Here is a 21,115-nt window from a genome sequence, read left to right on the forward strand (position 1 = left end):
CGATCCAAGCCGAATTGAAAAAAAAAATCCAATCTAAATTAATAATTTGGTTCGGTTTTCGTTTTGGTTTGGTTTTAAACCATATTACTTTCACCCCTAATTTCAAGGATGAGGGGGAGATATCTAAGGTGATTTCGATGCATAATTAACTAAATTTCACTCATCTTGTTGCCTTTAGGGGGTATATGGTGAATTTTTGTAACAATTCAAGAGTATACGGTGAATTTGAAAATTTTCAGAGATATATGGTGAATAAACAAACAGTTATGATAAAAAACCGTTTTTTTATTTTATTCATCTATTTTTTTTTTTTACAGCCAAAAGGTTAGTGATGAACTTATCAAAGTACTGAACTAAACAGTACAAAATTGTTACTATTAAAAATTCAACTGTCAGAGCAAGTGGGACCCCATGAAAGTACTCAAACTGCTAATAACTACTCTCCACGTGTTCGGTGAGATTGAATTTAGGTACCAATCTTAAAGACAAAATTACACTAATTAAAAAAAACCCAAAATTAAGTTAAAATAAAATAAAAAAAATTGAAAACCTCTTACAGCAGCAAACTGTTCAGTTGGATGAGAGAGAAAGAGGAAAAGAGTGAGTGAGTGAGAGAGACACAAGATTTTCTTATTAACGTCAGCAGAATCAAAGTATCTCTTCATTTCAAGGAGAAGTCACAAAAACTTCAATTATCACATTCACATTTGTTTTTAGCATTTCATTGCATTATTAAGGTACTCCCCTTTTTGATTCATTTTTATTTTATATTTTTTTGTACTTCAAAAGTTATCTTGAAGACTTATATTCAGATGTCTAAATCTAGAAAAAATTTCATTGGATTCACTGGAATTTTATTGGTGTTTTATTGTGGAAAAATGAGTTAATTTTTGGTGGGTTTGTTGGGGTATTGAATTAGTTTTAGTAATGTTAGGTTGCTAAATAAATTGGGGTTTATGTTTTGAAAGGTATGATCTATGAATTTGTGTCCATAACTTGAAATGCTGATGTTTTGACCAAATGGGTTTGCTTTTAAGCTTATTATAAATCTTGGGTTTATATCCTTTTTCTTAATTTTTTGTTCAATATTTGAGTAATGGGTAAATGGTGTATCTCATAGTTTTGTGCATTCAAAAATTGAGATTTAAGCTATAAAGTTCTGTCATTGGCGGGGATACTTTCACTGTCGTGTAGGTGGTATGTTCTGTTCACAGGGTAGTGCTGAATGTGAGTTGATCTCCCTGGGCCATTTGCTAGGCAGGAGCCGAATTGGGTTGTTATTGCTTAATGTGTGCTTAATAATATGTCCATGGAGGCTATTTTGAACCAGATTTTGTGTTGTTTTTTCAGAAAACTGTGACTTGGAGCCATCAGTAGAGTAAGATCATATATTCATGCTGCTCCTGTGGGGTTTGTCAATTGGTCATATCGCTCCTGTCTAAAAGTAGAAGACCAATTTGGGGGCAGCTTTAGTCTTTGCACATTAAGGAACTTGAGGGGTGAAAATTTTACAATTGTCTTGGTAAATGGTTTCTATATAAGTCCCTTCAAGTGAAGGGGTATGTAAATTTGTTGGACTTGCAAAGCTCGAAGAGAGCAGCATTAGTTAGGCAGTTGGAAGTATAGTTGGATATGAGTATGCTGAAAGGGACATGCTTGAGCCAAGGCAAGCTGATATACCTGCCCTGTTTCTGTTCCTTATTGTGCTGCCAGTGGTTTTGTACATCTTACTTGGAAAATGGAGTGAGGCTTCAAAGAAGAAAGAGAGGGTAAATTTACTTGTTGAAGAGGCATTCGTAGAGTCTTTTAGGCCGGAATCAATGGCAACTGCTAGTGTTATTCCTCCTGTTGCACCCTCTCCAACTACTGCTTTTTGGGAGTGTGCCAGATGCCATAGCCCGGCTACAACACGCTGCTCAAGATGCAAGTCTGTCAGATACTGGTATGTCCATATTGCCAGTTGCAAGATAATTCCATTTTTTCTGCAAAATAGGGATTGCTTGATGTTCTTGCTCTTGTTTCTATGCTTAAATAGAGATTGGAAGACATTATGTATTGATATTTCCTTGAATAGAGTTTTGTTGTATTGAAGGGATTGCATTTCACTAAGCTGCTGGTATATTTTTCGTCAATGAAGGTGTGTTTCGGCTGTTTTGGTGTTCATGATATGAGCAATAAGCATATGAAAACTAGTATCACTAATCTAGAAAGCCACATAGGGAATAAATTTCACAAAGAAACTAAGAAGAATACAGAAAATCAAGAATATGAGGAGACATGCTCTCCTAGCCCCAAAACTCAAACTTAAATAATTGGGGTTCTATAGAGAAGCTAGTACGTATGAAATTCCTGCCTTTACTTGGTGATTCTTAGCTAGATTAGTTGCACTTATCTGTAGATTAAAATACAATAAAATCAGATGAACTTTTGTTGAATTTCCTTATCTGTGCTATCGGTATTGTGATCTATGTTGAAAAAAGAGATACTATGCACAGTGATGCTCACCTAAATGATCTCTTGTGCTTTTAAGTGCCTTTTTCTTTCTCTACTCATTCAATTTTAGCATGTGGCTAGTCTATAGAAGCTCAGCCCATGGGTAATTTTACCTTGTGTATTGAGTTTAGAGTGATTATTACCGCCAAAGTCAACCCTTGCACTTCAGTCAGTTTCAATCGAAATTCAATGTGTGAAAGGTTTTCAGAGAAGTATTTAAAGTTTTGTACATGCATTCCAAGCCAAGAAATGATCCTAAAGAATAAAGAGGGCAGCAAAATAATACTAGTTAACAACCTTTAGATTCTTTTAACCAAACTTTGAGAGAGATGCTCCTACATTACTACGGAATCACATTTTCATGAAAATGCTTCCTTTTGTACCAGAACTTTTGAAATCATCTTTTTGGATGGTATCGCAATAATGAAAAGGTTTAGAGTCACTAATATTTGATCGCATGTCTTGAGGAATCATGTTAATGTATTTGCACATAAAAAAAATGTGTCTATGTGCATTTACTACCTTTCAAGTAGTTTCTCATGATTGAGAATTAACAATTCCATAACAGTTCTATAAGCTAATGGTTTCCTTATTGAAATTCTTTTTTTCTGAATTGTAACAAGTAACAACTTGATGGAGTGGAACTGTGGAAGGGTTATAGATCTCTAGGCGTTTAATAAGCAACCTGTAATGTAAATTTGCAGTCAATTTTAATTTTTTAAGTGGTAGAGAGTGTTATTCACCTAGCTGTAGGCATACAAACATTTGCACATGAATCTGAACTAAAAAGGTTTAGTGCATATCCAATTATCTTTGGGAAAACAAATTTCAAACATGTCTAAACATTTATATCTCTAGACTTGACATACTACAGTGAGATTTAACGAAATGAAGGCAGTAATTCTGGGATCCACAAAGGATTGTAGTCATATCCTTTAAAAAACAGTCCTTTTTATTTTGCCGGACTTTCGATGTGCTCTTGAGACATATAGTAATGATAAGTATGTTACTTAGCCTTTTTGCACTTAGGAACAAAGGACTTCTGCTTCTAAGTGAAAATTTCTTCACTTGGCTACTCCCGAGACCTTGAATTTACATTGTTAATTTGAGTGCAGTTCTGGAAGGTGTCAGATAATTCATTGGAGGCAAGGTCATAAAGAGCAATGCCAGCCACCAGATGATATCTACTCTTCTTTTAAGCCTTTTTCAACAGAAGAAAATGTTGGGAGGGATTCTTGTCACAAAGTTGCATATCATCAGCTCAATGACTGTCAATCACAGCTCACTGATGCCAGTTCTTCTGGTGCTTCCCCTGCTGATACTTCAGCTTCTGTGGATGCTTGTCAGATATCAAGACAAGAGAGGATACCCTTAGAAAAGCGAGGTTCACGCAGATCCTCTAAGAAAATGCCGGATTGCAAAGGTAGAGCAGCATCTATCTCCAATGATATGTACTTGAGGAATGATTCAGATCCTTCAAAGGAGGCTTCAACTAGGCATAAGGTTGGTTCTTGACATGTTTTTATTCAATTCTTCATGTTTCTATCTTTTATCACCTAGTTGCAATTTATTTCTGGAAAATCAAACATGTAAACTGCATTTGGTGCAGTTAAAAGGTAGGGAGCCTACGAACTTGGAGGATGGGCTCAAAAGTCAGACACGAAACTTGTCATCTTCTACTGAAAGAGGCATGAATGTGAATAAAGGAACTTCAGAGTACAGTTTACCAATAAGAGAAGCAATGAACTGTAGTGAAGAAATTTCAAAGAGAAACACTTTCTCTCAAACGTTCTCAAACTGCGAGAACATCAAGTCAAAAAGTGCAGCAGACTCTAAATATGTCAAATCTGATTCTGGAAAGTCAATACCTAAAGTAGCAAGAGATCAAGCACACTTGGAAAAAGTGAGGAAGGGACATGGATCTGGTGAACCAGGTAACAAACTAGATTTAGTGTCCTCTGATACATAATTATTGTAGTTTATATATGTTGAATGAAAATTGCTTCATTTTTTATTTATTTATTTATTATTATTTTTTTTAATATGTTTCCATATATTAAGACAGTTAGTTAAGATATTTTTATGTTAGGTTCATGCTAGTTGTGCATTTGTTTTCGGAGGAATTTCAGACAAGTTTATTTAATAATTTTATGTTGTAAACCACCAAAAGTAATACTCTCTCTGCTAGTATACTTTTGTGTATAAATTACGGAAAGGTGGATTAAGAGATAAATTGTAAAAGGTGGATGGGTGTAAGAAATACTTATCTAAAGTAAGCTATAGTGAGTGGAAGGTGGAAATATTGTGGGATGAAGGGATAAGATAGTAAATTGTGTTAGCTAAACGTCATAACAAAACAGAGGGGTAACAAAACCACCTATTTGATACATCCTCTATGTCCTAAATATTGCAACATTTGTGTTTTTTATAATGTTCACACACTTTTCTTCAACCATATTCTGATTTATATGGAAGGGAAAGTATATTCATTATATTTAACAAAACTACTTATTTGATACTTCCTCCGTTCCCTAAATATTGTACCATTTGCATTTTTTATGTTGTTCACACACTTCTCTTCAACCACAGATTTTGATTTATTTGTAAAAGAAAATAGAGTCATATGAAGTCTTGTTAGATCATCTTGATATATACTATCATAGGTTCATAGTATCAACTTTGTATACTTTTAACTCTTATATTATCAAAGATATTTAAGGTTGAATATGTGCTTTGGGATGCAAAAATCCCCCTAGGATGCAAAATATGGGGAACAAAGGAAGTATTTTGATTAAATAAAACATCTTTCTCAAGTATCAACTCTTTCACAATAGTGTAGACATATTATTCACTATGATGGACCAATTAGTTTTAAAAACCATGCATATGGCATTTGTTTTATTTATCAAGTTAGGGGTGATGACCTTTGCTTGATTTTTAGGAATTGAACCATAGTTTACCTATATTTGGGGATTTTTCTCTAAATAAAACTCTAATTTTTTTGAACGTCTTAAAAGGAACCTCTAGTGGCAAAATAACATTGGTGTAATCATTAAGCTTAGAGCTGTTTTCAGACAATCAAATAACGTCCGAGTTATTTTCCTTTACCCTCTGCTCCTCACTCTCTCCTCCCAAAGCTCCTCCTTAATGCAAACATGTCTCCTTTTATTTATTTATTTATGTTTATTTATTTTTTTAAATTTTTTTAGTTTCCTCATTCCCTCTTATTTGCCTCTTCTATTGTAACGACATACTTCATCTCAGTAACAACATTATGGAAAGAGGAGAATGAGGCTAAACCTATAAAATATGGCAGCTTTACTGCCTTTCTTTCTCTTCAATATAGGTACTACCCCAGTGTTCAACCCTCTTAAGAGTTTAGGATTTTCTCCCAACTGCCCATTCTCATTCTTTTTCAGGATGATCTGATTGTGGCCAATTCCACTATAGATAGAAACCTGATTGTTCACCTCTTAGGCCTTATCTTGTTTACCTTAACTTTATAAGGAAAGATAAGTTTTGATAAGGATTAATAAATTTAGATAAGATTAGTTGGAAAAATATGTTCAAATTAGTTTTGATAAGAGTTAATAAGGGCTACCAAGTTCTAATTACAACTAATATAAGTTTAATAAGTTTAATATATATCTAATAAATTAAGATAAATTCCACCAAGTTCATATAAGTGAAAATCAGGTGAATAGTACGCACCCTCGATTTAATGAGGCTTTTCTCACTTTAATTGGTGGTTTTTTTTTGTTTTTTTTTTTTTTTTGTTGTTGAACAATGATTATCATTTTTGTTAAATTAAGTGATTTTCATTTAGTTTTGGTTTACATTTGGATCATAATTAGCTATTTTTAGCAATTTGCCTCAAAGAATGGAGCCAATGATCCTTTACACTACAAAGATTGCTGCTAAAGAATTGGTAATGGCCAAAATTAGAGGTTCATAGTGTAGTAGTGTGGTATATGATGGCGGTAGATGCAAGGGTGCAAGTAGAATGGTGGTAGAAAACAATGGAGTTTGGGGTATAGGTGATGACCTAGTAATAGGGTGGGATTGGTGAGTCTTTCTTGGTGTGTAATATGGTTTTATACATCTTAATATTTCTGAGGCAAGGGGTAGGGAATAAATGAAGAGCCCTTTGTAATAATTGATAATCCTATGTTGAAAAGTGGTAATAATCAAAATTCTATAAACCAAGGTACCAAACACATTAGAAATGGAATTTAGTGCCATGCTGTGCTTGCTTTTGTTTTATTGAGTAGTGAAAAGACATAGGAGAGGAGGAAGGAGAAACGAGAGATAGGAATACTTATCATAAGAAAGCTTAATTATAACATGATTAGTTAATGATTAACTCTTTCTATAAGTTTCTTTTGAACAAATATTATTACTTCAAGGTCATCAAAGTTTCTAGTAAGTCCAGATTATGTGAAAGCACGATTCTTTTTAATAGTTTAAGGCCCTTTATAATTTCTATTGACCCATTACTCCTCCATCCTACAAAGTTTTTATAACTTTCTTTTTGTGATGTTCTAATATTGTGTGCTCTAACTCAAAGTAGTTTAAAAGTGGCTACTATTATTTTACTCTTGCATTTACCTTAAAAAATATCATTTTGGCTCATGTCATGTGATGTGACAAAGTCACCGGCCTACCGTAACCCTCTTCCTTTATTGACAGCGGGAAACCCACCGTCGGATTAGTTTTTATAACTTTCCTTTTGGTTCATTTAGCCGGCCCCACTTATGGGGATTAAAGCTTTGATTGATTACCTTAGAAAGTGATTGATCTGACATGATTTAAATAGGCACAAAGCCATAGAATTCTATATAATGATGGGAATATGGCATGACACATATAAAGAGATGAGCAAAACTAATCCTATTAAAAATGCAAAAGGTCAAGTGTATTTTTTTTTTAGGACAAAGGGAGCATGTTATTTTGCTCTTCTTGTTGCAACAAAAGAATTTTGCAAATTTTAAAATGAGACGAGGAATGTAGTGAGGGCCTCATTGTTTGTATAGAGAAAGGTAAATATGTGAAAACATAAGGTGTCTTTATGAGTCCTATTTTAGTGATAGCTGTTGACGATATACACTCTATAACATATCATTGAACATCTCTTTGTAACTTCTTATTTCTTTTTTAAGATTAATTGGTTACTAGTGTAGTTTTTCTCTTATCCTACATGTAATTGATTACATAGATTTGAAAGTACCAAAATATGTCCTAATGCCACTATATACATTGTGCCTAATGTGTATAATGATCTACATATTGGTGAAGTCAGTGTTTCTTCTTTATTGTATTCTGCTGATGTATTAAATGTTTTTTTTTTGTCTGTTTGTTATTTTAATCTTGTTGAAAGCTCCTAAAATGGGCAATTTCACCTCCTCACATGAAACCAATTGTATCACAAGCATCAGGTCAACGAAATCTGTTGGCCTCAAAAAGTTATCAAAGATGTCCAGAAAAGCTACCTCTGAAATGGACGTTGGTAGTTGTAAGAGAGTGAAGGTCAGTTGAAAATCAAAGTCACTATGATAACGGTACAAAATGTCTCAGAACAATTTATTGCTATTGTGTCACAGTGTAGTTTTATCAAGCAGATTGATTACTCCGCTTATATACATGTCAGGTGCTGTTCCCTTTTGAAAAGTTCTCAAAGTTCTTTGAAGTTGAGGTGTTTGACTTGATACCTAGAGGTCTTCTAAATTGCGGAAACAGGTACTTCTTATTAGAATAAAATCTATTTCTTTAATCATTTGGACTTCACACTATATTTTAATGGTGATAAAAAATTAAAAAGTATAGTAAACTATTATAACTATGCTAACAAGTAGTGTGGGGAAATTTTTGCAAAGTATTGACTTCTCTGTTTCAAAGTTTTCACCCTATGGTTTAGGCTCTCAGATTAAGGAGTGGGTATAAGGATATGGAGTGAGTAATTAAAATACCCCAAAATGGCAGGGTAGAATTTTGAAACAGATGGAGTATATCAGATTTCTGTTTTTCAAATCATGTATAAGATGGTAGGCTTTTGATCTTTGATTATTATAATTATACTGTATTTCGGCTTTCACAATTTTGTTGGGGCAATATCATCTTTTGTAAGGAACACTAACAAGTTTTGCATAGACCTTTTTCCCTACAACCTCCTCCCTCTGTCCTTGCCCACTGCAAAAAACCTGTACTCAGAGTTGCTTTTACACAGAATACTGATACAAATGATAAGAGAGACTGGAAATGTTATACAAATTATAAAATGGATAACTACTGGTTCATGTTTCGAAGATAACTGCATGTATCCGTAACCTGTTGAGTTCTTCAAAATTCTTTATTGATATTATAAATCACGTTTAATGTTTTTAAAGTTATTGACCTAAATTCTTGTTTATTTTTTATATGCAGTTGCTATGCAAATGCTGTGCTGCAGTGTTTAACCTGCACAAAACCTCTTGTTGTCTACCTTCTGAGCCGAGCACATTCAAGAACCTGTAAAAAAAGTCTATTTTTTCTTTAAAGTGGATTTAATGATGAGGGCTATTTCCTGGTCTCTAATTATCCAATCTGTTATGTTCATAATAGGCTCCCTCAATAATTGGTGCTTGATGTGTGAGCTTGAGCAACATGTGCATATGCTAAGAGACACTGCAGGGCCTTTGTCTCCAAGCAATATTTTGTCGCACATACGGAGTATAAATTGCCAGATAGGTGATGGAAGTCAAGAAGATGCACACGAATTTTTAAGGTTTATTTTAATCCAAAATAGTGAAATTGCAATTTCTTTGTCTTGCTAATGATCCTACTTTGTGAAGCAATTTAGTCATTTTGGTTGATGTAGCCCTATAAGAAGAAGAAGAAGAAGTTACTCCTACATACTCCTACATATAAAGTTTCTGATTGGTATTCATGCCCTTTTCTTAGGCTTCTAGTTGCATCAATGCAATCAATATGTCTAGAGGAAGCCGGTGGTGAGAATCAGGTTCACCCCATTTTGCAGGAAACAACATTTGTTCAACAGACATTTGGTGGGCGCCTTAAATCAATGGTATAGAATATCTGTGAAATCTGTGGGAATTTTCTAACAATGTTGGAGAGCATTGATGTTCCCAAACTTCCAGCAATCTGAGAATTTGAAGTTCTGCTTATTATGTTTGATTATATGTGATAGCAATACGTGTTTTTCAATTTTAACAAACAGGTAGTGTGTTTGAGATGTCGCCATGAATCAGAACGATATGAGAACATAATGGATCTGACATTAGAAATCTTTGGATGGGTTGAATCACTGGAAGATGCACTGACTCAGTTCACTAATCCTGAAGATTTAGATGGAGAGAACATGTACAGATGTGGAAGGTTTGGCAAATTTTCTTTTCATCAATGGTTAGGATGCTTTCAATTATGTCAGTGGATTTAATCAAGTAACACCCATACATTTGCATGAAAAGGTGTGCTTCTTACGTGCGGGCTAGAAAGCAGTTGAGCATTGATGAGGCTCCCAACATTCTTACGATTGTCTTAAAGAGGTTTCAGGTTTTGCTCCACCCTGCATTATCTTGGTTTATGCTTCTCAATTATTTGATTTGCCCCTTTCGATGTTTCGTATAATAATTTATCATTAATATTTTCATTGAGCCTTGAACACACCCAATATGAATCCTGCCTAATTTTACTGACATATTAAAGACAACTTGTCTCATTCGTAGCATAGCTCTAGTTACATAAAAGCCTCAGAGAAGAGGACTAGATAGATATTTGAATAGTTGATTTCACCTAATAATATCAGCACATAGGCAATTCATACTTTTTGGTCGTCTTTTGAGCACCCTAGGTTTATTACTGCTTTGTAATAAGTATTATATTCAGCATGAAAAGAGATGGTGCTATGTTATTATAAGAAGTAATGTGTGTGCTGAACTTTTTAAAAGAGAGTACTTTACACCTGATCAAAAGGCTTTAAAGATATTTGCATTGTTGATGCATACATGCTGGCTATCAGCATCATCACTTATGAAGGAGATTATAGAAGGGATAGCAGTTCAGACTAGGCATCTCGTGCTTCAACTGTTGTTAAATTACAGAATTGGTATCTTTGCCTGTGTAATTTTACCATGCAAGTGATTTGTTTGTCCTTTTTATGTGGTTTCACCTAGGTTATTGCTTAATTATTAGACTGTATTGACTTGCTATGCCTTGGGAATTACATAAAAGAAAAAAAATATGGCTTTCCTTGTGCAGGAAGGAAATTATGGCAAGATAAACAAATGCATTACTTTTCCCGAGATGCTGGACATGGTCCCATTTATGACAGGCTCAAATGACTGCCCTCTGCTTTACATGCTTTATGGCGTGGTTGTGCATGTGGATACGTTAAATGCATCATTTTCTGGACACTATGTATCTTATGTGAAGGATCTGCAGGAAAATTGGTACAGGATAGATGATACAGTGGTAATCTCCTAGTGTCAATTCCCTTTTTCGTTTCCTGTTCGTTTTTCTCTTTTAATTGCCTTACAGTGCTTGTTAATATTCATTCTATGAACATTTGCATGACACTACCATGACAGCCTCTTTGCCTTTTAGTAAATTAGATTAGTTATCCAATAATTTTAGTTTAGTTTCCCAGGGCATCTTTAGATGCAAGGTTATGTCTATTTGGAATCATTACGGTTCGATCCACACCTCATCGTTGCACTTTTCTTTCTAAGGATTCAAAACAGAGCTAGCAATTAGTTTCTCATGAGTAAAACACATTCATTTATCACATTCTGAATTTTTTTTCATACGTGATATTTGGCACTTAGGTCCAAAATGTAGTTTCCGATCCATAGACTTTATATCCCTTAACCTTTTTTCCTACCATCCATCCCCAAAATTAGAGAGGAAAGCAGATGTTCTAACGTGTTTGATGTACTTAACAAAATGAGACATGCTGAAATAGTAGTTTGTTGTTTGGCAAAAATAAAATAAAATAACGTGGCTTACTAAAAATGACAAAGTTATTAATTTAAAGAGGCAATTGTCAACATATCTATGTTTTGAATGACTACCACCTTGGTTGTGGGTTTAAAGTATCAAGATGTATGTAGTTTTATCTCTAAACCAGTGAAAGCAATTATAAACTGATACTACAAAATTAGATGCTTTTAATATGCTATTTGTGCTCTAGTACTCATGGTGATTGTCATCAGGTTCATCCAGTGTCCATGAGCCAGGTGATGTCAGAAGGAGCATATATCTTGTTCTACATGAGGTAACTCGAATTTATTAGCATTTTCCTGTTAAAAATAAAAAGCCTTTGCTTGGTTGATTTGTATACACAATACAGGGTCTTTTGCGATTTGAATGAGCACTTTAATGAAATCTAATAAGTGGTAGTAGAGCAACTAGAGAATGATTTTTTCTTTACTTTACCATGAAAGTCCTTGTTCTTATGCATTAGGCAACACTTTCTAACTTCAAAGTTGCCCTCCTCTGCCCCTTCCCCATGGTTGAAAAGAGGGAAGGAAATTACGCTGTCGTTTGTCGAAATACAAGTAGTTTTTTTAGGAGTCATTGATGACAGGTTTTTAGCTTTTTTATAAATGAAAGAAACTTGCCTCACCTTTTAAGTAATTGCTTTAGAAAGTTTCAAAAGTCAACTTCTCTTTTGGTCTTTACAGTTATAAACCTCAATTAAAGCTAATGTGAGGAAACATTTGAGAGTTTTTAGATGGCTAGTTTTAAACCACTAGTTTTCAGACATAATTTGCTGACACTGCAATATTAAGGTGAATTGTAGCTACTATTGCTTGCAATTTCATTGTAGTATCATATGTTTCATGTGCTTTTGTGGAAAGCTCGAGCAACAACTTAGCATGACTATTACAGTCTTCCATCTCTGAGATTTTGAACTTTATGTTGTTTCAATAGGTCTTTTCCTCGACCACCAAGAGCCTATATAAAGAATGCTAGAAAGCAGCAAGTTGTCAAGTCTTCAAGATCCTGTATCACCAAAACCCATAATTCTTCCAAAGTAGGACTAGATGTTCCCCGGTCCAACAATAGATATAATCAAGCCGTTGAAATGCATGCGGATCATCCCGAATTATTTTCTGATGCTACAACCAGTGATTGGTCCCTTTTCACTAGTTCAGATGAAGCATCTTTCACCAGTGAAAGTACACGAGATTCATTCAGTACCGCTGATTATTCTGATAATGGCAATGTTGAATCATTTTCCTCAATGTTCGGCATTCACTCTACTCGTGTGCGTCCCACTCAAAGAATGGTTTCTTGTAGCATGTTTTCAGGGAGCAAGCCAGTGACAAGATATGTTTCCGAGCAGACAGGGTATATTTTGGATTCAGACCATGCAATGTATCCTCTTGAAAATATGCAGAAAGGAAACATGAGACAGGTTAGCGGTCCTTTTAGTGAAGCTTTTCTGTCTGACAGTGAGTACCAAAATTTTGTAAATTATGAGAGTACGGCAAGTGATAGTTTTATTCAGACTTTTACGAATGTTCAACTCTGATAATATGATTTTTAATGTAGCAGTCGATAGGTTTTAGCCTCGTAGGAACTGTGCTCCGATTTTTGTCCATTTTCAATTTACTTGTTGAATGGGGGCAACTGTTAATATTGTAGTATCGAAGATACTTGGGCTTATTATCGCGATTAATGACAAAAATGTCAATTTTTAGCTAATCGCATGCATTGGCATATTCTACTGACTGATGGTGCTTGATTGCTTGTTCTGTTAGTGCTATGTATTGGTTTCATTGCTTCTCCATCACCAAATTACATAATATATGAATTCATAACTGCCCAAAATTTATTTTCATGATTTCATGACAAGATCGAAAACATTTTTACCATTAAGATCATAAAAAGGCATAAAAAGGTAATTCTCATATAGGAGTATTTGATTGTTACAAATGCCCAATTTTATTCAAGTACAATGATTATTCACATTCACTCAGCAGCAACATCCTCCATACCAAAACTTAACCATATCTCATTCACCCTATTGAAGATTTCGAATGGAGAATTATACTGAGCAACGGTATAACTTGACTTAGGATTCTCTGTTTGGGCTTTTTCGATGGCAGCTGCCCATTTGGACCCTGCAAGGCTGCTCTCCAATGCTGCGGCTACCTCTCCAACTTCGTAGTCAGAGACAAACCCTCCAAACTGTCGGACTGCCACATAAGTTGAGTCCCATCTCTGGATGTGCAGCCCTTCAGCAGGTGGTGGGTCTGCCTGGTTCTCCTTCGGAACGTAGAAGCTCACCACAAATGAAGATTCACATAAGGGTCCATCACTTGGGGAGACTTGGGTGATCACTGGAGCTGTCATCTCTATTGTTTTCTTGTATTCGTTTTTCCCTTGAATATAATTGAACAGCCTACCGAAAACAAAACCATAATTGATAAACATAAGACTACAATTGAAGAAATAAACAATCAATAGCTGAAAAATAACCAAATAGATACTTCAATATTTATTTATCTATTTATTTATTTTTTATCATATTTTTTAAATTTTGCACTATTCATATTTCTTACATGTCCCTTTAATGGTCTTTGATGACTTATACATAAGAAAAAGTATAATCATGTCCAAGATTTTAAATTCATCTCAATATAAACTTTTTAAACATCAACTTTTTATAATTTTTACTAAAAGATCCTAATCAGTCAAACAAGTTAAATAAGGTTTAAACAGCCCTTGCATTGGCCTTAGCCGTTGGATAATTGGATTGATTGCTCTTAAGCCTTTCACATCATTGTTCAAGCTCTAGAACATGGGTTAAGTTCTTACGTAGTATGAGCGATTAACAATGAGTATAAAATATGCGTTGAACGTGAAATTTCCAAGGTTGCAATAAGATGATGTTTTGATTATCTTAGATAAATACCTTACATTCATCAATATGAAATTAGGTACGGGTTTTCAATTACGAATTTTCGATATGTTAAATTAAGCCAAAAACTCACTACTATTATGTAATCTACGCTAATACAACTTGACAATTAGTGACTAAAAAATATGCATGTAAAAAAGCTTTAAACAAGAAAAAAAAAAAAAATGGAGTATTGTAAAACTTACTGCAAGAACCCAGTACGAGTAGCCTGAACAAGAGAGATATCAACAATTTTGTTGGTGGACACCCAAACAGATGAATTATAGCGACGAATTTCGTAGCCATTACCTTGTTCTATAGTATCGAAACTCGGGCATTCGATTCGATTACATGATGGTGGAAATGATGCAGGCTTTCCATTCCCAGTAAATAATCCACCCAATTGATTTGGTGTTGAAAACAGGTTGAATAACAGAGCTAATTCCAACAGTTTTATAGCAGCCATTTTTGAATGTTCTTGTTTTCAGTTTACTGCAGTTACAAGTTTAGAACCCCAAATGGCATATGACTAAATAAAGGGTGGTGTGCTCACTTGGTTGATGATAAGGTTAAAGTATTTTTTGGGTTTTTTTTCTCCTTGGTTGTGGTCAGGAATTTGCCAACAGAAATGACGTTTATGGAAAAACTAGTGTGAATGTTTTTTTTTTTGAAATATTTGTTTCAAATTAATAAAAATTTATATATTTATGTATTAAATCAATTCAAGTACGAAGTAAGATATACCACCTCTTTTTCTTATTATGTGTTTCGGGGTTTTTTGATGTCCTTCGGGAGAGTTACAATTCCAAGACTGACCTCTGGACGCCTGTACCTGCAAAACAACGGAGACTCCGATGGGTGGGAGCTCCGCCTCCAACGATCAAGTTAGAACGTGTATGAGGAGTAAAGTGCGGACAGTAAAGGGTCTCTCTTGGATTCCAAGAGAGAATCTGCAATGTGTAATTGCTCAGTTTGAGGTGTCAGGAGTCTGACTTTCTTTGATGGAGAGTTGATGTGTATTGAATATTTCTGAATAGATGTTCCTCAGAGGGAAGTATCTCCCTTTTATAGGGTGTTGGAAAACGAGCCCAATATAAGGTTTCAGTAAACCTAGGGCTGATTGGGCTTTGCCTAGAACTTTGGGCCGTAGGAGGCCACTTGGTCAGCTGGCAATTCTGCCTGCTACGTCTCGTGACCTGATTGGTCCACCTTGGACCTCTCACGAGGTGGACTCTGATGGGTCCACGTGGATGACACGTGGCGGGGAAAAATCCCCTAATCATTTACCCTTCACAGGGGTGACGTGGTATGCCACGTGGCGCTGTGACATGTGTCACGCCATGATTGGAGAACGGTTTTTATCCTTTTTTTTTTTTTTTTTTTTTTTTTTTTTACCCTTGAAATTCTCCCCCTATAAATAGGGAGTGTCCAAATCATTTGGACATTCTAGAAACTTTTAAGACATGACTTTGGACGATTGCTCTACCTCTTTGGACGATTGCCTCTTGTTTTACAGACCGCCTGCTTCTTCAGCTGCTTAATTTTTTCAAGGGTTCCAAGACTTCTCTTCTCAAACGTAACCACTTGTTTCCTTTTTCATTTTCTCTTTGTTTTTTCTGTTTTAAAAAATGGTAGCCCAAAAGCACCCGACACGACCTAGGTTAGTGATCAGCCGGTCACTGGGGACGGTTGAATCTAGAACTAGGAGTGCCGCCTGTCCCATGCTGGACCACCCTTTGTGAACTGCCCAGAGTCCGACTTTCTGTGTATCTGTGCAAGACACCATGGCCAGAACAAAAAAAACGGCCAGGATAACAAACTCGGACGGCTCCTCATTCTACGCGCCCATAAGCGAGATATCGGACGTGCCACCTGGCGTCCCTAGCACCCCAAGTGATTCTATTTTGGCAGAATTAGGGGAGGAGGTTCAGAATGAACCTTTCATCATTGATCTGTCCGGGCAGGCGACTGCTTTGCTCGAGAGCTCGAGCGACGACTCTGAGCCCAGCACCTCCAGTCGGCACTTAGGTGACTCAGAGGAGAAGTACTCTCGGCTACATACAGCGAGAGAGAGCCATGAGGTGGAGAAAGGGGAGAGATGGGCAGAGCCGGCTGCCACCCAAAGGGAAATGTACACTCCCTACTTTTTCCATGTTCCCAAAGGCAGGCGCAAGACCATGTCTGAAAAAATAGGGAGCTTTAGGGCTGACCATGTGATGGGTCATGGTTACATTTTAATAGTGTCGGATGCCGAGGATATGGTAGTCTGGCCAGAGTCGTCCAGCTATAGGGACGAGTGTTTTGGCTGTTATGAGGCAGCCATCAAAGCTGGTTTAAGATTTCCTCTACATTCGACTGTAGAGAGGATTTTTGATGGGTACCAGCTGGGTGTCTGGCAATTGGCCCCAAACTCATGGTTCAACATCTTGGGCTATGTTGCCGGCTGCGAGATGTATGGGGTAGAGCCAAGCTTTGAAGCTTTTTCTCATATGAACTGCCTCAGCCGGACCCAAAAAACAAGCGGTACCGGCTGGTATCAGCTGTCTAGCCATAAAGGCTACATGATGACCATGGGAAAAGAGAACAAGTGGAAGGATTGGAGGCACACCTTCTACATAGTCTCCCACCCTGATAAGGTCAAGAACAAAAAGTACAACAGGTGGAACAAAGATCCACCTTACCTAATAGGCGGCTCTGATCTGCCGTCTGCTCCTCAACAAGCAAAGGAAGAGATCCTGGATAGAGGGCTCTTCAAAGTGTACATACAGGCGAACCCCGAGACCGGGGTAAGGGAGTTCGTCCCTCAAAATTACATCCCAAAGTATAAGTGGTTATACGATGGGAAATACCTGGCCGCCTGCGGCCTTAGCGAGGAGATGCCGAGAAGTAGAGGACCGCCTGTTTAGTGTGTCTTGATAGACTTGACTAATTTTTGGGTCTAACCATTTGATTCATCTTTTGTTGATAAAGTTATGGAAAAGATCTCGGCCTCCAAGAAAATAGCCTCCCAACTCCGCGCAACCATTCTTGGCAAGTGGTCCACCGAGGAGTCGCCTGCCAAACAAGCGCCTAGGGTGAGCTACTTCACCTTGGCACAATTTTCCATCTTTTTAATTATAATATGCTGGTCACCTGTTTTTGATTCATTGACTTGTTGTAGAGCGAGACTGTCAGACCTTCCTCCTCAACTCAGCCGGACCCCAAACGTCAAAAACAGACGACTGGGAAGTGCCGACTCCTGGCAGTGCCAGGAGACAGACGGCCGCAAGGCAAGGAAGGACTCCCCAAAGTGGGGCAAGGATTCCGGCCACCCCTCGGAGCAGCCGACTGATGAGTGACATTTATGTTACCCTTAGGGGTAGTGTATTGGTCTCTTTTCTCCTGTTTTTCTTAGGTTTTTCTACCTATTTTCTCCACTTATGGCTTCCTTTTCTTTTATGGATGAAAAGTATGCTTATTTGCGCTTGTTTTGATAATCTTTATGCATAATTTTATCATCCCCATGCTCTCGTGATCTTTGCTATCTTTTGCAGGTTCCATGACGGTCCTAAGCACGGTAGGAGGCCCCTTGGCCAAGTATGGAGGCATGGACAAAGACAAGAGGAGCAAAAGGGAAGAAGAGGAAGCAAGAAGAGGAAGTTCAAGAGGAGGTGTGGCCGAACCTCTAAGAGGTTCGGTCGAACCAAGGTGTGGTCAAACTTTTGAAAAGTTCGACCGAACCTCCAAGGCAGTTTCAACCAAGTTTTCAGCATGTTTACAGGAGGGGTCGAACCAGGAAAGTTCGACCAAACAAGGATCAGGGAGGTTCGACCGAACCTACCCTGAGTTCGGCCGAACCTACCCTGAGTCCGACCGAACCTACCTAGAGTTCGGTCGGACCTTTTCCCGTTTCAGCTGACTTTTTGCGGAGCTTCCTAAGCAATTTTGTAGGGGTATAAATAGTTTTTTTTGCTCATTAAAGAAAAAAGATTTTTCAGTTTAGGAGAGATTTTAGGTTAGTTTTAGGTTTTAGAGAGAGAAACTCTCAAAATTTTAGAGAGAGAAAGTGAGGAGCACAATGGTTTTCATGGATTTTGGATAATCAAATGAGGAATTTGAAGATCTCCACCTTATATCAATGAGCATTTCTTACTTTCTCTTCTCTTATTGCTTTATTTAGTTGCTTTCATTATGCTTGAGTAGTTTCCCTTCTACTAGGTGTTGAGTGAGACTTTGTAATGATTATTTGAGTTATTTGAGATAAATTTGATGATAATTGTGTGATTAAATTGATTGAATTGATGTTGGCATGTTGTTTGTTTTAGATTGGATTGATCTCCCATGATAGCACACTTAATTGCATATTGGTTTTAGTTTGACAAGGGATTGTGAATTAGAATTGATATATTTGATTGCATTTTGGGTAATTTTCTTCTATGCACCTAGTCAATGAGGGATCTAGGCTAGGAATTTGAGAGATTCCTTTTGAGTGTAGTTAATTCTCATTATAATTCTTTCTTTGCATGATTGATTATCAAATGGATTCTCATTAGCTTATTAATTGTTCTAAGTGGATCTTTTCCCCTAGTAGACTTTATCATACCTTGTTCTTTATATGTGTTTTAGTGTAGTTGTAGTGTCCACTATCCATAAACCGATTTCGGCGTAGCTTAAGCATTAGATCGAGAACAATCCAACATTACCGTTCCTTGTGGTTCGACTCCGAACTTACCACTATACTTGTTTAGGGGTTATTTTAGGATTATAATAAATTTTGTTTGGCCGTGAGGAGGTTAGTCAACGACATAATTTCCCCGCGCTCACCGACCCTCAAGAGAAAAGGAGGCGGCCATAGGTATAACTTGCTCAAATCTATGAAGTTTAATCAACCAACCGACTCCTCTGATTTCAGGCGGCTGGCTTTCTATTTTTATGCCGCGCCCTAATCAGTTTTCTTTGCAGATGCCCCACAAGAGCTGGACTTGGTCCAGATGGCCAAGGCTATGCTGAAAGCCATCCCTGCCGAGGAAAGGGACTCTGTTAAGGGATTCGACACCCTTAACCTTGAAGCCATCCTGGTCTCCTTGCCAAGGTAAACTTAGTAAAAAGTTCGCTCTTTAAATTTAAACATTTGCCTGGTCGCTTGTAACTGACGACTGTTTTTGGCCGGCTGCAGTCTATGCTGTGAGTGTATGGTCTCCGCAAGCCCATCACCGAAAAGAACAAAGAGGTAAAAGCTGCGAAGGCCATGGCCGCCTCTGATTCTGATAAAGCTATGTTCCAGATAGCTCAAAACGAGATTTTGACTACTGACGTACGGTATTACCAGGCGTCCGCCACTTTACAGGTCAAGCAGGACTTAGAGGCGGCCTGGAAAAAGATCTTAGAGCTGGAGAAATTTTTAAAGGACCTTAAGGCTGAGCTCAGGCCTCTAAAGGAGGCGGATAAGGAGGCCGAGGGACTCCGCGCTCGGGTGAACAAGCTCAAGGGCCGCCTGCAAAATCAAGAGGCTGACCTCACCCAGAAACTTAACGAAAAAGCTGATGAAGAGAAGATGGCCATCGTTCAGGACATGATGGAGGACACAAACGCCATCATGAAGATGACTTGGGCGACCTCCTTCCCTGATACCAGCTATGAAAAATGGGGGAGCCAATTCGCCGTCTGTTCTGATCAATTCAACAAGAAGATTATGGGACAGGAAGACGGTGAGGAGGACGTGGATGAGGAGGCGTTCGACTTCATTTCCGGGGAGTCGGACCAGGAAGAGGAGGAGAAGCAGGAGGCGGACGGTGATGAGGAGCCGCCGCAGGAAGAGGCAGATGCCGATAAGGAACATGCGCCGGTTGATGATCCAAATCAAGCGGCTGTCAACCTTGTAGGTCCTCCTCCAACTGCTTAAATTCCAATTTTTATGTCAACTTTGTTTGGCCTGCGTGCCATTTGTTCTGTATCTTTACCCGACCAAGGGGTCGGGGTTTATATAAAATTTTTAATTTCAACATTTTCAGTTGGTCATCTGACCGACTGCTTATATTAATTATTTGGCTATTTTTGCCGTTTTTCTTAAATCTTGAAGTTTTTGAATTTTTGCTTTTCATGAATTTTGCTAAATGTATGCGGCTTGCCTCTTGCTTTCATGAATGTTATATACCGACTGTTCTTGCCCCTGGGCGACTGGTGCCTGGTTTTCAAAGGTGAGTTGATTGACTTAGAATTTTTGATACCTTTGAGTATTACTAATTCTAAGTCAATCAATCACTAAGGTGATTACCCCAAACCAGGCGGTAGTCGACCATTGAACACATGGCATTACTCGGCTCTCGGCCTTTATATAGTTCTTGACGAAACTTAGTTTTGTCACTAAGCTTTGTACTTAGTGTATTTCATTGATTGTAAATAGTTCGTCTGCTTGGTGCTTGCATATAGGAACAGGGGCCGAAGGCCGTCTGTTTTCCAAAAAACAGGCGCTTTCATTCGTACCTTTTAGATTCTAAATGTAGATTGTTGAGTGATTATGAACTTTTTATGTTGATCAATCTCCGTCACTTGTACTTGAGTAATCAATAGAAATAGTCGGTTGTGGCCGTCTGTTGTGTTTGCAACTTAGAGGAATAGTGGCCGAATACCGTTTGTTTGCCAAAAAACAGGCGGCTTGGTTCGCACCGTTTAGGTTCCATCTTAAGTTTGCCGGAGTGAACAGGAGTTAACCGTTGGGGTTAACCAATTTGCCACTTTGGT

The 21,115-nt window shown here is 37.4% G+C and overlaps 3 protein-coding genes across 3 annotated transcripts; 2 read left to right on the forward strand and 1 right to left on the reverse strand.

Annotated features, from left to right (window-relative positions):
* The first annotated feature begins 245 nt into the window (after positions 1 to 245).
* On the forward strand, positions 246 to 13,245 carry LOC110686559 (ubiquitin carboxyl-terminal hydrolase 15-like). The gene is made up of 14 exons (XM_021863175.1): positions 246 to 737; positions 1,351 to 1,942; positions 3,609 to 3,996; positions 4,103 to 4,427; positions 7,871 to 8,019; positions 8,141 to 8,229; positions 8,914 to 8,999; positions 9,091 to 9,253; positions 9,430 to 9,553; positions 9,707 to 9,864; positions 9,957 to 10,041; positions 10,747 to 10,959; positions 11,700 to 11,761; positions 12,421 to 13,245. Exons 2-14 carry the CDS (start codon positions 1,653 to 1,655, stop codon positions 13,022 to 13,024), a joined length of 2,736 nt encoding a protein of 911 aa, XP_021718867.1. The 5' UTR covers positions 246 to 737; positions 1,351 to 1,652; the 3' UTR covers positions 13,025 to 13,245.
* Positions 13,246 to 13,336: 91 nt separating this feature from the next.
* Positions 13,337 to 15,009, reverse strand: LOC110686560 (heme-binding protein 2-like). The gene is made up of 2 exons (XM_021863176.1): positions 14,602 to 15,009; positions 13,337 to 13,897 (listed from the first exon to the last, which is right to left on the reverse strand). Exons 1-2 carry the CDS (start codon positions 14,859 to 14,861, stop codon positions 13,465 to 13,467), a joined length of 693 nt encoding a protein of 230 aa, XP_021718868.1. The 5' UTR covers positions 14,862 to 15,009; the 3' UTR covers positions 13,337 to 13,464.
* A 4,613-nt stretch (positions 15,010 to 19,622) lies between these two features.
* Positions 19,623 to 20,276, forward strand: LOC110686549 (midasin-like). Its single transcript, XM_021863165.1, has one exon. The coding sequence runs from the start codon at positions 19,623 to 19,625 to the stop codon at positions 20,274 to 20,276; it is 654 nt and encodes a 217-aa protein (XP_021718857.1).
* The last annotated feature ends 839 nt before the right edge of the window (positions 20,277 to 21,115 follow it).

This window comes from Chenopodium quinoa, unplaced genomic scaffold (assembly GCF_001683475.1).
Source record: "Chenopodium quinoa cultivar QQ74 unplaced genomic scaffold, ASM168347v1, whole genome shotgun sequence".
Taxonomy (NCBI): domain Eukaryota; kingdom Viridiplantae; phylum Streptophyta; class Magnoliopsida; order Caryophyllales; family Amaranthaceae; genus Chenopodium; species Chenopodium quinoa.

Bases quoted from the DNA above. Each gene is read 5' to 3' on its own strand.
- LOC110686559 (XM_021863175.1), top strand. From the start codon at position 1,653: ATGCTTGAGCCAAGGCAAGCTGATATACCTGCCCTGTTTCTGTTCCTT. The intron at 8,230-8,913 runs GTACTTCTTATT...TTTTATATGCAG, and splicing joins CTTCTAAATTGCGGAAACAG to TTGCTATGCAAATGCTGTGC. The intron at 9,254-9,429 runs GTTTATTTTAAT...CCCTTTTCTTAG, and splicing joins GATGCACACGAATTTTTAAG to GCTTCTAGTTGCATCAATGC.
- LOC110686560 (XM_021863176.1), bottom strand. From the start codon at position 14,861: ATGGCTGCTATAAAACTGTTGGAATTAGCTCTGTTATTCAACCTGTTT. The intron at 13,898-14,601 runs GTAAGTTTTACA...TGTTTTCGGTAG, and splicing joins ACTCGTACTGGGTTCTTGCA to GCTGTTCAATTATATTCAAG.
- LOC110686549 (XM_021863165.1), top strand. From the start codon at position 19,623: ATGGCCGCCTCTGATTCTGATAAAGCTATGTTCCAGATAGCTCAAAAC.